At 37.1% G+C, this 18,686-nt stretch overlaps 2 protein-coding genes across 2 annotated transcripts; one reads left to right on the forward strand and one right to left on the reverse strand.

The window, feature by feature from the left end:
• Positions 1-296: 296 nt before the first annotated feature.
• Positions 297-16,777, forward strand: col9a1a (collagen, type IX, alpha 1a). Its single transcript, XM_058792035.1, has 32 exons — positions 297-522; positions 1,058-1,132; positions 1,311-1,349; positions 1,436-1,498; positions 2,771-2,824; positions 3,036-3,071; positions 3,378-3,401; positions 3,520-3,573; positions 3,673-3,726; positions 3,825-3,857; positions 4,465-4,521; positions 4,613-4,666; positions 4,827-4,880; positions 4,978-5,031; positions 5,928-5,981; positions 6,219-6,272; positions 6,395-6,448; positions 6,545-6,598; positions 6,695-6,748; positions 6,860-6,904; positions 7,891-7,944; positions 8,027-8,080; positions 8,161-8,214; positions 10,936-11,007; positions 11,516-11,551; positions 11,691-11,735; positions 11,850-11,882; positions 13,291-13,437; positions 13,642-13,696; positions 13,809-13,997; positions 14,948-15,025; positions 15,150-16,777. The coding sequence occupies exons 1-32, from the start codon at positions 448-450 to the stop codon at positions 15,353-15,355; spliced, it is 2,064 nt and encodes a 687-aa protein (XP_058648018.1). The 5' UTR covers positions 297-447; the 3' UTR covers positions 15,356-16,777.
• ptp4a1 (protein tyrosine phosphatase 4A1) lies at positions 16,067-17,825 on the reverse strand. The gene is made up of 5 exons (XM_058792036.1): positions 17,693-17,825; positions 17,480-17,572; positions 17,269-17,399; positions 17,086-17,160; positions 16,067-17,001 (listed from the first exon to the last, which is right to left on the reverse strand). Exons 1-5 carry the CDS (start codon positions 17,795-17,797, stop codon positions 16,884-16,886), a joined length of 522 nt encoding a protein of 173 aa, XP_058648019.1. The 5' UTR covers positions 17,798-17,825; the 3' UTR covers positions 16,067-16,883.
• Between the last annotated feature and the right edge of the window lie 861 nt (positions 17,826-18,686).

Below are 18,686 nucleotides of genomic sequence, written 5' to 3' on the forward strand. Positions count from 1 at the left end.
TCTCTTCAAATAACAGCTCGCTTATACCATGTTTGATATAGGCTACATAAAACGTTACCATATTTAATTTTTATACGAAGCTGTACCTTTGAAATACTGACTGCCTGGCAAAAATAAATAAATAAATAAATATATAATTATTAATAATTTACTACAACTGAATCAGCTTTAAATATGACTCTGATAGTATGCATTGTTTACGTGCGGTACCCACAGCAGGTATCCGGAGCCTGAGCCACGCCCATTTTATGCAAACCTTTGAACTCCTATCCAATCACCTTCCAGTTCCCAGCACGGCTCATGAATAAACATAACTTTTTAATACTACATCGAGAGACTGGTAGATGGTGTGGAGGTTTAGTTGGGGAATATTGACAGAAAACCCGTGGACCCCAACAAATCTCCTAAAAAGGACTATTTTGCCTCCCTCAAGTCATCAGGGTGACTATGGCGCACGCCGGGGCTCTCCGCGCGTCCCTGCTGCTGATTTTACTGCAGTTAGTCCTGATCATCTCAGCACAGGTAGGAAACAAAGGCTTTCTTTTGCACTAGAGATGGACCGTGTATGTGTTTGGGGTCACTGTATGCTTTTTAAAATATTTTAATAATAAAAAAACAGAGCCAAAAACATTAAAAATATATAGACAGAAAAGGAAAGTCTTTTGATGAGACATTATTAAATAATATATAGGCTACTAAAGCACCAAATAATGTTTTTTTCCACATATGCACTATTTTATGAACTCTTTGTCATATATTTCTTAATGCCAAGTTTCTTCATTAAGTGTATCTGAATTTGCAAGCATCTGAGAGCATTGCTTGACATATGGAAGTTATTTTCAGTAAACTGGTCCAGGTGTGCACAGCTATTATCACTTTCAGAGGATAAGAGAGAGCCAGTGTGATACCTCTAAGCACAGCATCAGTTACACCTACAATGACTTCATTGTTCTGAAGACTAAACTATTGGGATTGCAGGATAAATTTTGAGCAAGCGGAGGTTTGTTTTTGTAAATGCATTTCTGTTATTATCATTATTGTTGTATTTTTTTTTTAGAGGGGGCCAGTTGGTCCAAGAGGACCACCTGGACCTCCAGGGCTTCCTGGGTTTTCTGGTGTTGATGGCATTGATGTGAGTCACATATCGATCATTTTATCTATCTATCTATCTATCTATCTATCTATCTATCTATCTATCTATAGTTCCTCAGAGATTCTCTGATTTCTCAGCTTACAGTATGGTATATGCTTGTAGCCTCGAATAATGACTTTTATTTGAATTATTCAGTTAGTATTTTGTATGACTTCAGGGTGAAAGGGGACCTGGCCCTGGCCCAGATGGCCCCCCAGTAAGTATTTATCTTTTCGCTACAAAAATGAGTTCTGCATAGCTGAAATGATGTGCAACAATCCATTAATCTGATGAATTCGTCAGGGCCTTGATGGGGACAATGGCAAGGATGGATTAAATGGCCTTCCAGGAAACCCAGGAGCGGATGTGAGTCTTGTTCTTTATATTTCTAAAGGTCTAGAAACCAAGATAAAGTCAGCTTTTCTTTTCTAAGCAACACTTGCAGCATAGGAGCATGTGAGTGTAGTTTGCATTGGAGGGGTCTGAGTGAAAGAAAAAAAAAAGCTCCTGGATGGAAAAAAGAACCAGAGAGGAGAGGAAAGAGAAAGCAGAGAGAGCTTCCTGATGAAGACAGAGGCCTTTTTGTATAAGTATGGAGCCACAGAGCTGAACTGTGTACTGGACTGAGCATTAAACCGAAGTACACCGACTGCTTTGTGATTCCCCTGAGCTTTATAATTTAGCTAGTGCTATAATTAATCACAGCAAAAATCATTTCTTTATCAGTGTTTTTGTCTTGTGTTCATATATATTTACTCGAGAACCGGAATCTAAGATATTAAGAGACTACTTCCAGAGATTATATCATGAGTTAATTCTTACACCCCTGGCAAATACATTTTCTTGTTTAAAGCATGAATCAAGACAAGCTTTAAAATCTTTTTTTTTTTTTTTTGCTTCTGAAGTAAACGATCTTCTTTATTTTCCTTAAAGGACATTTAAATATTTTTTCTAGAAAAATAACTGATTAAGATTTTTTTTTTGCAGAGCGGCCTATTATTTAAACATTACTGTAAAAAAAAATCAGCTATCTATATATATATATATATATATATATATATATATATAAGATGTTATATTTTTGGTTGCATTATGAGCCTATCATGTTGGCATTATTTGTACAAAAACACTTTTATTTATTTATTTTTTGTATGAATGGTTGTACTGTATTATTACTGATGCAAATAAGTTAAGTAAAAAATGAATTCTAAAGCATTCTATATGCATAATGTTATATAAAATTGGCTATCACTCATAGAAATAGGTATGTTTCCTATCCCCTCAGATATGTTTTCTGTTTTCCTTAAAGTGTTGAATACAGGTATCCGCAGTGGTCTGCTGTACATATATTAGAGAAAATGTGGGTGGGATTTGCTACTTGCTATTTGCTAAAGTCAGGGGATTGGTAAATGTCATTTATGATTGATCAATGTCTCTGCGTCTGAGGCAATTAATTAATTTCATACAATATGTTTCAAACAATATTATCAAAATGAAATAATGAGCATAATGAGAATTTCTGCAGCTGTATCACAATACCATTAGTTCAGCGATCAGTTCAGTGAATAAAGTAACAGACATTTGATCTGCAATCAGTTAAAGTGAAGTCCATGCTTATAGATGTTTGTGTCTTCTAAGGGTTTGACTGGGCCCCGTGGTGCCTCTGGCCCTGTTGGCCCTCCTGGACAAAAAGTAAGTTCACACTTAATATTAAGTTATTTCACTTTTCAGTTAATAATAAGTAAAAGTGCACATAAACGTGTTTTTAATATATTAGGTCTTTATTGTGAAGGGCTGTATTGTAGTATTAGTGATGCTTCATTTGGAAAAAGTTAGAGAATTAAATCTAAATCATTAAAGTGCACTTAAAAGATCCTGTGGTTTGACATTTATTCTTTATCAGGGTGAACCTGGTGAGCCGGGACCAAGGGGAGCCATTGTAAGTAAATGCTTCAAATTCTCTTCAACAAATGTGTCTCTTGTAATTTTAGTGTGCTGCTAGAATAATCAGATGTTAATAAGGATGTTTTCTGTCCAGTTAGTTTGTTAGTATGCAAAAATATACAGGGACCAGATGGCTGTACACACTTTGAGCTGTTGCAAGCTTTAAAGTTCAGGCCTATGACCTTCTAGTGCGTTCTGTGATGTAATGCTGCAAGGCTGTACTGGCCTGTTGCACACTTTGTTTGATTTTTTTTTTCCTTGCTAATTTGGTGTCATTGCACATCTGTTACTTTGTTAACAGGGTGTTGGAGAGGATGGTGAAGCTGTGAGTGCATAATGTTTCATTTTATTATTGCTTAGTTTTTAATAGGGGACTTCATTATTACATTGTTCTTTTGTTATTCAAGGATAGGCTGTTTAATTGTTTTCCTTTTCTACTGAAGGGTGCTGATGGGGAAGATGGGTTACCTGGAGAGCTGGGCAAAGTTGGACCTCCTGTATGTAACATTATTCCATTATACACTGATCCAAAAACAAATTAAAATCAAATAGATGAATAATAAATTTGAGAATCTGCCTCTGATTCTGCTGTAAAGGGAAGTCGTGGACCGAGAGGTCCTGTTGGTGATCCAGGACTGGCAGGGCCCAGAGTAAGTAATGTTTAGATCTTAACGATCATTCACTGATATCCTAGATTCATAAATGGCTCTAAAACAGTACTGTTGAACTATATTCCTTCTATCCATAGGGCCCTCCTGGAGTCTGGGATGGAAAGGAGCTGGTATGTATCCTCAAGTCTCATATCTGGTAGCCTTTGCACTAAATTTGGCTTTAGCTCTTCAGATTTCTGATTGCAGTCTTCTGTAAATAACAATACATATTTGTTGTGCTATATTTTTGTATAAATTAATTCAGCTTCTTGGCTGCTTTCTCTATTCCTCCAACAAAACTGTCATCACATGTTAGCACTCTTTTACCTTTCTGCCAGTTTAAACAATTGTACTGTGAGATTAATAGAGATACTAGAGAGAACTAGAGAATTTTCCTAAAAAAAAAAAAAAACAGTATTGCAAATGTTAAATTCATTGTTCCTTACCCAGACATGTTTTCAAAAAACATTCCTATTATAGATGATTACTATGAAATTGCTAGCTAATATCTGAGTTTTTCATTCAGAAACAATGTATTTTCATATCAATTCAAAGGTATTTGACCTTTAGCTAACCTGCCGTTAAAATATAAGGCTAATGTTTTTCAAAACTAAAAGTGAAAAAACACCACAACATCACACTTTATGACAGGTTGGCATGTAAATGTTTTAAATTAGATGAAACATAGTATGAAATATTTTCAAATAGGCATAAGTATTCTAAATCTATATTTCTCAGTGTCCAAATGCCTGTACGTCTGGCCTGAATGGTTACACTGGTCTTCCAGGCATGAAGGTAAGTTTGAAATGATATTTAATTCAGTGAATTCACATTTTCTGGATGCTCAAACAAGTATTGCTCATTCTGGTGCTTTGATCATCTTTAGGGCCACAAAGGTGTCAAAGGTGAATCAGGTGAACCAGGAAGGCAAGGACATAAGGTGACAGTTGCATAGGTCAAGTTTGGTGTGATTCCTTTGTGACAAATGTATCAAATTGAGGCCCACAGCACAACATCATTGTTAGAATAATTAAGCTAGCTAAGATACAAAGATCCAGTCGGGGTGTGTAATTTTGTTGCGTTTCTCTTACATCTTACAGGGTGACGAAGGAGACCAGGGAGCACCTGGAGATCCAGGAACACAAGGACTTCCTGTAAAAAAAAAAAAAAGACATTACTTATCTACTGTTCTTTGTTTGTGTCAGAGTGCTGAACTCAACATCTCTTTGTGTGCTTGTTTTGTTATTATAGGGTCCACAGGGTCTCAGAGGAATCACAGGGATGATGGGCCCTAAAGGGGACAGGGTGAGGGTCAAAAGTAGGGCTGGCTAAAAAAAAAAAAAAAAAAAAAAGTTCAAATTCTCGATTTTAATCGATTCTCATTTTTACGAAACGATGCTGATTCTTAAATCCTAAGAATTGATTAGACTAGATTAGTTTTCAACATTGCAGCATGCCTCCCATCTAATAAATCGCAATAAGGTTTGTGCTTTGTTACTTTTGATATGAAACAAAGTGTCAGATTTCAAATTCTGTCCATTTTATTACAATATTCAAACAATAAATACCGTTTGGCACTGTTTAATGTGGAGTGACCGATCCGAAGTCACCTTTATTTTTTATTTATTTATAAACACTCAATTTTACAGTTAGAGTCAGTTCATCATTGATCAAGTGAAATTAAGAAATTTCGCTAAATATATGCACCATATAACAAATCATTATACTTTTCACTGTTCTTCAGTAATGAATTTTTGTTTGAATAAATCTGTCAAGCTTTTATGATAGCCACCATTTAAATGTTTACATTTCAAAAAATGAACTGGAGTAAAAATATAAACATGTAATTGTAAAGTTAGTATTATTGCTTTAGTATTATGAAAACGTATAACTTATGTAATTTAAGTGTTTGTATACAAATCAGTCAATTTTAACCTTCATTATTATATTAGTACGTAGTACCAACTGACTCTCAGGTATATTTTACAGCATTAAATAAGAGAGATTTTTTTCCATGAGAAAATTTGACATGTAATGTACATGATATATCCAAAATAACTGATATCGAGCAAGCTCATGAATCAAAATCGAATTGAATCGTGAAATTCGTCAAAACCCAGCCCTAGTCAAAAGGTCTTCATATCTAAATCAATAACAATGATATGTTTTGAAATGACCAAATGTATTTTCTTCTCCATTAGGGACTTCGTGGAAATGTTGGCGACCTGGGCCCTCAGGGTATTCAGGGCGCTCCTGTAAGTGGCAAAATCAAAATGACAGATTTTTAAACCTACAAGTCACTGCAAAGTTTTGGCCTTTAACCACATTTTTAAATATGCATCTGTACTTTTACGTGTAATTCATTTACATTAATGTTAATATTATCTTTATAGGTCCATTTTTTGATTTTACAAGCTGTTGGTTTATTTGTTTTTGCTAATGAATGCATGAAATAAAACGTATAGATTTATATTGTTTTTAAATTTTTAAAGGGTGATCGGGGTCAAAGAGGAAAAGTAGGTGAGACTGGACCAAAAGGAGCTCAGGTGAGTTATCATACAACAACAAAACAACACATGCATTATATTTATCATGACATATCACATATCTCAAGCAGACTCAACAAGCTTGCTATATTTTGATTTCTAATGTGGCTTCTTCTTTCTAGGGACCTCGGGGGCTGCAGGGACTTATGGGTTTACCTGGACCGAAAGGAGAGACTGTAAGTAACCTGTGTTGTAGTTTTATGAATGCTATTCTATATTGTATTATCCTAAAGTGAATTATTATACAATAAAATTGCATCTTTGTGATGTAGGGTCTGCCTGGGGTGGATGCTCGTGAAGGTATTCCAGGGCTGCCTGGAGTGAAGGTAATGACTTTAATTCATGCCTGCAGAGAAAAATCATTTGCATGACTGTTTGTCTCTTTCTATGGTGAAGCGATTTTTATCTGCATATTGTTTTAGGGTCTTCCTGGGAAAGTTGGCTCGCCTGGTGAGGCTGGACTTCAGGGTTTTCCTGTGCGTATGACCTTTGACCCCTGTTCGATATGCAATTAATATGCCGTGATGATATCTACTTGTGAGATGACTGGGAATGGCTTGCATTTTTGATACTTTCTTCTCCTTCAGGGTTTGCCAGGCATTTCAGGAGCAAAAGGTCACATGGGTGAAAAAGTAGGTCATTCAAGTGTGAATCATTAGAGTGCATCTTCATCAAAGTGTGCATTTATTTGTTATATTGGTATTTCCAAGATAGATTGCTGTTTTAAATGTGTGCTGAACGTGTGTACACTGCCGTTCAAAAGTTTGGGGTCAGTAAGATTTTGAATTTTTTAATACCTTTTTTCAGCAAGGATGCATTAAATTGATCAAAAGTGACAGTAAAGACTTTTGCAATGTTACAAAAATATTTTTCAAACTATTTTTCATCCAAAAATACTGAAAAAAATTAATTAATCATGGTTTCCACAAAAATATAAAGTAGCACAATAATAAGTGGCTTTTAACATTAATAATCTTGAGCACAAATCATCATGATTTCTGAAGAACCTTGTGACGCTAAAGACACTGAATGAGTAATGATACCAACATTTTTTCATGGCCATTTCCAATTGTTTATTTTTTTACCAGCAAATGGGCCGATTCCAGTACCTATTATTTCCTCTATTATCATTTGAAATTAGAGGTAACCACCGCATTGTAATCACAATCCAAACAAAGATGCTACATACATATAGCATGAGCAGTTATTTTTGGTATTTCAATTGGATTGTATAAATTCAAGATTTAAAGCAAAACACTTATAAACACTACTTTAATAGGCATTATACGGAGGTAAGATGAAAAGAAAATGCCATTGAAACTTTTGTGAACCGAGCATTGCGAACAGTGAGCCTTGATCTGTCTGGGACAGTTTTTTCTCTACTCTCCTCTTTTTGCCTGTCTTCAGGCTGGGCTGTTACTGGCTTCTGTTAACGTCTCATTTTCAAATGACATTTTGCAGAATGATTCCAGTGCATTTTGTGTGCAACACCGGAACATAGATCAATATAGCCGAATGTTTGGAACAAAAACCGTCTGGTTGCAAATGATGGCTGGTCAACCGGTGCATCTTTAGTGTCCATTAGCAGGAAGGATAACCTGTTTTGTCTTTGCTCCAGGGAAATACTGGTGATCCAGGTGTGGCAGGTCTGATTGGAAATAATGGAAAAACAGTGAGTCACGGTTTTCCATTTGTTCACCACAGCTTGCAGGCCTGTGTGGATGGATAAACATCTTCTGATGTTTTGATTTCAGGGTGAACGTGGTGAGCAGGGAGAGTTGGGACCAGTCGGACCTAGAGGTGGGCCAGTGAGTATATTTCCTCTTCCATCATATAGTGTCATATATAGAAATGTGTCACTTCTATAATGTTCTGTATTTTTCTCCAGGGTGAGAGAGGAGTGAGGGGTCCTAATGGGCCTGCAGGCTCGCCAGGTGCGAGGGTGAGTCATCAGAAGCCACAATTCAATTCAACCCTCCATTATATCACCATAAAAGATGCTTTATACAATAATAAAAACACTCCAGGTAGGAATATAACGACTCACTCAACTCACAATGCGATACGATTCGCGATACTGATTTCACTATACGTTTTTCTCACAATTTTTTTAGCAAAATGAGATTTAAGACAAATTCTAAATGTAAAGGTGTCCTTTTATTATTTCTCGGACAAAATGTTGCACATTTCTTGTGAAATTGAAATGTCACATAACAAAACTAAACTGAAACTTTAAAAACAATCCCAAATATAATAAATAAATAGTACAAAAAAAAAAAAATCTCTTCATATACGTAAACAAACTAAGGCTTTGCCTGTGCTCTTTCCATTTAAAGTTAGAGGCAACCACTTTATTTTAATCAGAATCCAAATAAAGATGCTGCATACATGCAGCGTGAGCAGCTTTTGATTTAAATTAGACTGTACAATTTTGAAATTTGAAGCAAAAACAGAATGATGAAAACTGTACTACATATAAAACAGAACAAAAACAGGAGACTGGATGAATGAGAACGCAAATTCACTCTCTGACAGCAGGTGGCGCTTATGGAACAGCAGCAATACAGCGCTTCCTTGTATACCGCTGTAAACAAAGCAGTGCAGCGCTTATAAACACTACTTTAATATACATTATACAGAGGAAAGATAAAAATATAATACCATCTAAATTCTTATACACTGTAAAAAAAAAGTTGAGCCAACTTAAAATTTTAAGGCAACCAGCTTCAGCAGATTTTTGAGTTTTTGCAACTTGTCGTTTATACAACAAAAATTTGAGAATCTCCCACAAAAATAAGTTGAGCAAACTCAAAAATCTGCTGAAGCTGGTTGCCTTAAAATTTTAAGTTGGCTCAACTTTTTTTTACATTTTTTTTTACTGTGTACAGAGTTCTGGCATGAAACTCTAGATAGCACAGTCCGATAGGTCTAACTCAATCTGACCTAATGACATCATTATCACATGGCACAGCTGATTGGTTCTTTCCTGTATCGGTAGCCAATGAGCTCGCTGCTCAACATTCAAATGTATGACTAGTGCTTGCTGTAGCAGTTTGCAGCTTGCTTCAGAAACCCTCCACCTTCCCCAGCTCCACCTCTTACATGCTCACAGCAGCATGTATTGGCAGTAGCAAGTCTCGGTACTTGCCCTGCCGCAGCAGCAGCAGCGTAGCAGATCTATTCCGCCAAAATCAAATACATTAACATTGTCATGTACATTACCATGCCAATCCCTCCGAGAGTTGTCATGACAGAACTGAAAATAGTCAATTCCCCTCAGAGATACATTCATATAAAACCCCAGTCCCAATTGTGTCGCGATTCGTTTAACATCTCAACCAACTTGAATCGTCACATATTTTTATCGATTTTCAACTGGCTCAGTGAGCATCATTAAATCCCTTCTCTTAGGTGAAGCATCATGGCAATTGAGAATAGCCTGGAGCTACAAATAACAGGCAAAAATGTGGAAAAAGATGAAGGACAAATGAAAGAAGAAGAGAAATCTTTGGAAGATGACAAATAAGACATGAAAATGGATTCCAAAGAAATTACACAAGAAATTCCTGTCCCACATTGCAGACTTGATGTGGAAGTCTTGTTGCATTCTTACGCACACATCTCTGAAGTCTAAGACAGTAGGGTGTCCACTAATAAGCAATCCATGGGGCAAAGTGTAAAAGCAGGACAGTGTGTGTGTGTTTACATAAAGAATTGCAAACATTTTTGTATTTAAAGAACATTTTATGTTTAAATATGCAATAATGCATAATCTAATTAAATATGCACATAAATTTCCAGCACATAACATAACACTGGATACAGCCAGGTTCAAAATTAATTTCATTTTGTTTAAATATTAGACTTTGGGTATCTATTTGTATCACTTCTGTAATCTGACAGAAAATACTGTCAACAGCCAGAAATGAGAAAACAAATCATATTCTGAGAAAATGGCCTTTAAAGATATGTATTGTAATTGAAATCTACAGATGCAAATAGATAACGTGCAGTAAAGCAAACTCTGATGCGTATTTACAACACAGTATGAAAAGCAGTCCAAAATATCAAAATTGACTTGGAATTGCTTGTAGTGTCTTGCATTAGAAATAACAAAGAGGGAACAATATTGGGACCCAGTGACTCATTTGTACCTCTAAACTCATACTGCAACACTGTCTAGATGTCCCACAACAAATTTAACACAATCAGAAACATGTTTGACTTGCTCTTAGTTCTCAGATTCCTGTCCTATGCTGAGGAGCTTAATAGTGCTCCAAACTGTAATGCAATCTCCTTAGAAAGCTCTAGTGAGCTTTAGTACAGTAATCGGCTGGTAGGGACATGAATAGCTTGTTGTATTGAGGCCTAGTAGCTGGGGGTATTTTCTTTGGTAAGGGGATATTCAGAGCAGGATGGGGGGCTGAATGAGCCCTCTGTCTTGCAGGAATTCCTTCAAGCAGCCAGCAAAGGGCATCAGGCTTAATCATAGTCCACATCCATCCACACACCTCAGACGAGTCCCGCCAGCACCCTGCTCACTGAGCTGCCGACTGTTTTTTTAGAGCAGATGTGGTTTGTGCAGCAGCTACAGGCACAGAACATGTAGTGTTCGTGAATTTGTATTTATTTATGTGTGTCTGTGTATTTATGTATTTTACAGGGCGCTAAAGGAGATCCGGGCCTTCCTGGTCTTCCAGGGCCTGCTGGCTTCATCGGGCAGAAAGGCGACAGGGTAGGATTATCAAATGCAGAAACTGCCGATCGATTCAAAATGCAAAAGAGCCAATCAAATCATTTAATAAAAGTTGTCTATGTTCAGAGTAACTTGCAACCATAACACTCTATTAATTTAAGTATTTATGCATACTATTCTGCATACTGTGCAGAGTGTGAAAATGTATGCATGCATAGAAATACATTTAAATGACCTCCCAAAATGTGCAGTATATAGCAAATGTACTTGGTATTGCATCCCATGATGCAATTTGGCCTACCGTTTCCTGTGTGATAAATGAGTGTCTTTAGTGCTAAAGGCATTTTTAGACAAAATTCAATTAAAAACACTAAATTCCTGTATTTTAATACAGGATGTGTAATAATGTGATGAAATATAACGTGAATTAAATGTTTCACTTACTGAAATAAATATGCAAAGTGGTGAGGCCATGTGACTTAGGAATTTCAGAATTTGAAAAATAAGATTAAGATTAAAAGCACAATCTTATTTGATCATTCTCCAGGGCGCTGTTGGTCTAACTGGTCCAAAAGGAGAGCAAGTAAGCCAATACATACATATACAGTATATATATATATATATATATATATGTGTGTGTGTGTGTGTGTGTCATTTTAGTTTTACATTATATAACATCAATTAAATCTATATTATAATGCATCTAATGCATGTTTGTTTAGGGACCACCTGGTGAAGAGGGAACACCTGGAGACAAAGGAGATGTTGTAAGTACAGATATATAACAGCACAGATATTTGAATGTCTTTGGATGTATTGGTTATGTATTCAGTCATGACCCCCTTGCTGATCCTGAACTCCATGTCCATTTATTTTCCCAGGGTGATGAGGGAGAGCCAGGCGAGAAAGGATCGGTGAGTTTGCTTTGAGAAGTGATGCTATTGTCTGTTACTGAAATAAATGTTAACTGAAATAATAAAATAAAAAATTCTAAAAACTAGACATATATTGACATATATAAACTAATAAAATTACGAAACAACAACAACAAAAATACTGAAATGAAAAGGAAAATATAAAAATAAAAACTAATTCAAAATATTAATAAAAACTCTAATAGCATGTCAATGATATACAGTGGTGGCCAAAATTATTAAAACACTAGTATTTTCACCAGCTAAAAAATGGAAAAAAGTTTAAAGTCAGTTATTTATGTTACACTTTTTTCATTAAAATGATAGCATAAATACGCAATTTCAGTATGACATAAAAACAGCATTATAGTTGGTGAATATAGACTACTGTGCAAAAGTCTAAGGCCATTAATCTTTTTTTTTTCACCAACAAAAATCTTTTGCTGTAGTGTGTCAGTAGGAAATATCCAAACGCTGCTTTTTCCAGTCATTGAAATAATCCAGTGAGCGTTTTGTCTGACAGCAGCCAGTGCTCCACACAGAGATCTGATCTGATCATCATCAGTCTGTCTGGAAAGACATGAAGAAACTGAACAAACTGATACAGACTAAATCCAGAAGAACTGTGGCAACATCTCCAAGATGCTTGAAGAAACCTTCCTGAAAAACTCTGCTCAAGTGCACCGAGGGCGAAAGCTGCTTTAAACGCAAAGGATGTCACACCAAATGTTGATTTAATTTAGTTAATAGAAGTTAACTGATAAAGAAAATCTATTTATGACATTATTTTTGACAGCATCCTCATTTTACAGCATTTTTACACAAGTGCCTAAAACTTTTAACAGTACTGAAAGGTTTCTTCAAGCATCTTGGAGACGTTGTCACAGTTCTTCTGGATTTAGTCTGTCTCAGTTTGTTCAATTTCTTCATGTCATTCCAGACGGACTGGATGATGATCAGATCAGGGGCCTCATTTATAAAGCGTGCGTACGCACACATGTTTGATCTTAGAGTGTGCGAACGCTTAAATCCATGCCAGCGCTCATATTTATATGGATGATACCAACCATATTTATATGGATGACACTAGTATTTTCACCAGCTAAAAAATGGTAATTTAGAACATCATAATTTAGAACAGCAAGCTGCAAGAACCGCTTACATTTTCAAAAACCTGCAAACCTTTTCCACGTCAAAGGTTTGCAGGTTTTTGAAAATGTAAGCGGTTCTTGCAGCTCGCTGTTCTAAATTATGATGTTCTAAATTACCATTTTTTAGCTGGTGAAAATACTAGTGTGGTAATAATTTTGGCCACCACTGTATTAATCCATAAAATGTCAACAAGTGCACAAAATTCAAAGTTGGCCTCCTTAAAAATGTAACAATGTTTAGCATTTGTTGTGATCAGACAGGAAAACCAGGAGATGCAGGAAATAAAGGGCCAGAGGGTGGGCGTGGCCAACCTGGATCCGAGGGCCTAGCTGGAGAGCCTGGCCCAAGAGGCATGCAAGGAGACAGAGGGGTACCTGGACTGCCTGGGGCACAGGGACGACCAGTATGCCTGCTTTAATCATCTCATTATTGCCGCCTTAAATATGTGACACTTTTATCATAGAGAGTTTGATTTCTGTGGAACTGGATTTCACTGTACTAAACCTGCACTACATGAGGAATTTTACCCGTGTGATTTGTTCCACCAGTCTTTTCTACCTGCATTAAATGAGGAAATATTAACTGTGTCCACACGATTTTCCTCCAGGGCCGAGCACCCACAGATGAACACATCAAGCAGGTCTGCATGAGGGTTTTGCACGGTCAGTGTTTTGATATCCAAACAGATATTTACAAATGGAAGCTCGACTCATTGTTAAATTCAAATGATTTTTGTTTTTTGAATGGATTTACCATTTCCTGATTTCCTCACAGGACAGCTTGCCCAGTTGGCAGCCAGTCTGACAAGGCCCGAGTCGGGCATCTCTGGGTTGCCAGGTCCTCCTGGTCCCCCTGGCTCTTCAGGGCCCGCTGGAGACAATGGCTTCCCTGGGCATCCTGGAAGCAGAGGACTGCCGGGTCTCAAAGGGCCCCCGGGGCTCATAGGGAGGAAAGGGCCCAAAGGTACGAAGAGACAATCTTTGACTCATTGCTTTTTGATGCTGATGGGTTTTGGTATAAAGGTGCAGTCAAATTTACCGATGTTCGTAGTAATTATCGTAGGCAAAACCAGTCATTTCAATAGATTTGAAATTTCAGCATTTCAGGATTTCTCTTCATATAATGGTCTTCTATGGTGCCTCCGAGTTTGAATTTCCAAAATGCAGTTTAAATGCAGCTTCAAAGGGCTCTAAATGATCACAGCCGAGGAAGAAGGGTCTTATCTAGCGAAATGATTGGTTGTTTTCTAAAAAGAAATGTACAATTTATATACTTTTTAACCTCAAACGCAAATCTCGTCTAGCTCTGCGTGAACAGTTTTTTTCCGGTTCATGACAGTTAGGGTATGTAGAATAACAACATCTCATTTTCTCCTCCAAAATCGTCCTACATCGCTGTTTTACCGTTTTTTTGTAAAGACATTTGATCATCTTTGCATGTTCACTTTGTAAACACTGGGTCGGTACTTCTGCAGCGATGTTAGAGGAGAAAATGAGATGGGAGTTTTTCGACATACCCTAACTGTCTTGAACCGGAAAAAACAGTAGTAGTAGTAGGAAATTTACAAAATATCTTCATGGAACATGTTCTTTACTTAATATCCTAATAATTTTTGGCATAAAAGAAAAATGTATAATTTTGACCCATACAGTGTATTTTGGGCTATTGCTACAAATTTACCCGTGCTACTTATGACTGGTTTTGTGGTCCAGGTTCACATTTGTACACATTATTTTTTTTGCAGTGTATCATAACTGACTATATGGTTACCTGCATTTTATTTTTGGCATTTAGCTTTGTTTTGTACCCTATTATTTTATTCTCTATTTTCAGAACAAATCTGGGATTCTTTTTAGGACATGAAGCTTCATCCCATATTACACTATAAAACCTGTGTGTTCTCCTTCATTTAGGTGACCAAGGTGACAGGGGAGATAGAGGGCCCACAGCGGTGGGGTCTAAAGGAATACCTGGACCACCAGGGCTCCCAGGTAAGAGCAAGGCATACATCTTATCTAATATCCATCACTGTGTGTTAAATGATCTTTAAATCTCTAAATATCATGCCACTGACTGCTGGCCTGTTCCTCTGTCTGTTCGTCCACCGGCTCTCAGGTGAGCCTGGGAAACCAGCATATGGCAGCAATGGACGTGACGGTCTGAGAGGACCAGCAGGTGTTCCTGGAATGCCAGGTGTGCCGGGGCCACCAGGTCCCCCCGGCCCTAACGGATACTGCGAGTCATCTCAGTGCGTGCTTCAAGCAGTTGCGAGTCCGATATCTGTCAAAGAGTCCAACATGAAGGGGCCAGATGGTCTATGAGCCGACAGCCATCAGCGAGCCACACATCAGAGCCCAGCGTCTCTGGACAGGAAAACTTGAGAGACTAACAGAGTGACTCCCTCTACGAGGAGATTTCTGTGTCAGTGGTATATGCAGGTGTGACTGTACTTATCAAACACCTGTGTGAAGTTGGATCAGTTCATATTAGAGTTCCCAGTTTCATTCAGTCCCCTTTTACTAAGAGAATTTTTTTTTGGACGTACTTTTGTATAGCTCCAATAATTCTATTAAGAATAAAATAAAATAAAAACTAAATTGCCCCACAAATAATGAAATTATAGCTTGCAAAAAATATATGCTCTAGTTCAATCTCATGCCATCACGACTTGGTCACTTTACACATTAAAGGCTGTTAAAAGGACTTTAAATCAGAGGGGGTCCTAAACATTGTAAATTTGTCAATATCGCATTGCTAAAAGATAATTTGCAAGCATTTTATTAAATGGTTTTTGGGTTGTTTTAACCTTAGAGACATTCTCCAATTTCGTGAAAAATGTTTGTGGTTCTTTGCAGTGAGGGAGAGGTCTTGATGTTTAAAAACAATCTAGGAATTTTCTATATTCTTTATTTATTGTAGAAAAGACTGATGTGACACCAACGGTTGTGAAAAGGGAGGAAAATAAAAGAATTTTGATAAAGTGCTGCATGTTTTTAATTTAAAAGTTAAAATCAAGCACAGACCAGGTCAAATGCTCCTTCAGTGTATCTTTATTGTACTCTCAAATTGGCAAACTTGTTTCTTGCTATACTAAAACACATATCCAATGATATAAATAGGTGATTTAACAGTACACAATCAAATACCGTACGTAAATCAAGTATTGAAATATTAAGTTATGCACATCAAATAAAAAGGCATAAAAATACCGCAGACAGTGAGGTCCAGTTTTAAGCCAAAACACAAACATCACACTATTGACATGGCAGTAATAGGTAAACAAAGTTTGGATAAACAACAAAAAGTAGTACCCCACCCTTCAATATATTTATATAAAGAGATTTTATTTTCCTCTATTTTTTTTACCTCTCTTCCTGATTTTTTTTCTGCAAAAGACATCATTGAGAAACCTCTCCAAATGCCACCGAGAACTCCTCCACCAGACGGTGTCTTTCTGCTGTAATAAGGCATTTATTTTAGATCTTTTCAGAGGCAGGCATTTATTACAGATAGACTGAAAAAAAAAAAGTGCATGAAATTAGTTTTTAATTAAACCATTTAGGCTATAAAGCATACTACGTGTTTGGCAGAGTTGGGATTTGACCATGTTTCACCAACATAAACTTCATCGCAAAACACTAAGCTCATGTTCAACCAAGCACTTTACCTTGCTGACAGAGGTTCTCCACAGGAAATACATCAAAACAAAGAGAAGGGCGGGGGACACTTGTAACGAAATAAGCTTAATTTTTGTAACGCCATTTTCACAGTTACCAATTAAGAGAACAAACTACCTATGCTAGATACAAATTCCCATTACACATTTGAGAAAGGCTGATTCGCAAGCTTTTACTGAATGCAGCAGTTGTTGCGGTGGCCGTTGGAATCCTTGAATCGAAGACGCATTTTGGGACGATATTTTTCCAGATAGAAGAGCTGCTTGCTGTTGAATGCTCCACGGCGCTTTCTGGGTAGAAAAAATTTGATTAAATAAAGCTTTGTCTTTAAGAATGGAGATCATATCATTTTCAAAAATATGAAGTTAACTTACTGTCGAATGAACTGAACGGCATCCTCATATTTCATGCCACACTCAATCAGGGCCAGAGCAACCAGCACTGGGGCTCTGGGGGAAAAAAAAACAACTAAGATTTCCATGCAAAGCTCAAAACGTGTTTTATTCCATGTTTATATCTTATGATACATGCAATGATGTCGAATCCCATAAAATTACCTTCCAAGGCCTGCAACACAATGTACGGCAATACAGCAGCCTGGCTCCTCCCTAAACTTCATCCGAAGAAGATTCAACCAATCATCAACGATCTGGTTAGAGGGAGGAGCTCCATCATCAAAGGGCCAATCCTGCATTAAAAGAGGATCTGAGATAAGCATGGACATTTCTCTTCATTGTCATGTAGGTGAACTGGTTCATGTGGACTTACCAGAACCTGAATACCTTCTTTAACAACCAGGTTTGCATCATATGTGGCCTCACACACTCGAACTACCGTCGTCACCCCATATTTCTTCAGTTCCTAATGGATGGGAGGGAATATCATGTAAGTGATGTTTTGCAGTTACTGTAATTAATTATGAGGGTTTTTATAATCGTCTATCCAAAACAAGACTTTTAGTGTGTTTAAACCAACACTCACCTCAATGAATTTGTGAAGCGTGGCATTAGTGGGGTTGTGGGTAATGAGGAATCTCATGTTTTTGTAGGTGATCTCCACTGGGGCAGGTCTATTCATACGAGCCATTTTTTGACTTTTCAAAATAGCTTGAAAATCTCAAAGAAATATGGAAGGAACTCTCTCTAAAAACAAAAGACAATCCGGTGGATACGATTAGGAGAAAAGAGGTGTGACCCAGAGGTGGGCGGGATTAATAGTAAAAAAAAACAAAAAAACAAGGCTGGTCCTCTGGTGAGAGTGAAGACGTAGGGCCGGCGAGGGCAGTGAACTTCAAGAGATTTTTTTTACCCCATCCAGAACCGCCGACCGCTGTGGACGCCCGCTCTCCAAGCCTGATCCCTCCAACGTTAAAACTGTAACACAAGTCTCTCTTCTGATGAGGTAGCGAGGCCGGCCGTTCACTTCTCTGCATAAACGCCGTGCTGAGCCTGGCAGTAGTCGCCACTGCCCTTCAGAAACTCCATAAATGTGTGACCCAAAACACCACAGAACTGCTGCAAGGACACAAGAACAGAAACACACGCGGTCAGGGCACAGGACTTCATTTATCTCTCTCGTCCTGATTTAAAGCAGCCATTTTTCTGCTTGTCCTACTGGGCCAGTAGTGCAATTCTATCTGCCCTTGCCTATATTAATATATTATACAAAGGTTTTTTTTTTTCTATTTACATATAATATTATTATTATATTTCATTACATATTTTATTATATTACTTAATTTTTTATTATATTTATTTTAAATTGACTATATTAGCAATCTACATTTTCACTTGTTTAAAAAAAAGCAGTTTCTGCCAATTCCTAATTTTATACGTGTAACAATGTTTTTTTTCAAACATAAAACATGAAAAAGGAACTAATTCATGGCAAAACATCACTGATTAGTTACTGACGCTACTATACGTCATACATACTATTAACTATATTATATATATAAAATTCTTTTTTTGGAAAT

The sequence above is a fragment of the Onychostoma macrolepis genome, chromosome 11 (genome assembly GCF_012432095.1).
Source record: "Onychostoma macrolepis isolate SWU-2019 chromosome 11, ASM1243209v1, whole genome shotgun sequence".
NCBI lineage: Eukaryota > Metazoa > Chordata > Actinopteri > Cypriniformes > Cyprinidae > Onychostoma > Onychostoma macrolepis.

Bases quoted from the DNA above. Each gene is read 5' to 3' on its own strand.
- col9a1a (XM_058792035.1), top strand. From the start codon at position 448: ATGGCGCACGCCGGGGCTCTCCGCGCGTCCCTGCTGCTGATTTTACTG. The intron at 1,499-2,770 runs GTGAGTCTTGTT...GTGTCTTCTAAG, and splicing joins CAGGAAACCCAGGAGCGGAT to GGTTTGACTGGGCCCCGTGG. The intron at 3,072-3,377 runs GTAAGTAAATGC...CTTTGTTAACAG, and splicing joins CGGGACCAAGGGGAGCCATT to GGTGTTGGAGAGGATGGTGA.
- ptp4a1 (XM_058792036.1), bottom strand. From the start codon at position 17,797: ATGGCTCGTATGAATAGACCTGCCCCAGTGGAGATCACCTACAAAAAC. The intron at 17,400-17,479 runs GTAAGTCCACAT...CTTTTAATGCAG, and splicing joins AAGAAGGTATTCAGGTTCTG to GATTGGCCCTTTGATGATGG. The intron at 17,002-17,085 runs GTAAGTTAACTT...TTTTCTACCCAG, and splicing joins GCCGTTCAGTTCATTCGACA to AAAGCGCCGTGGAGCATTCA.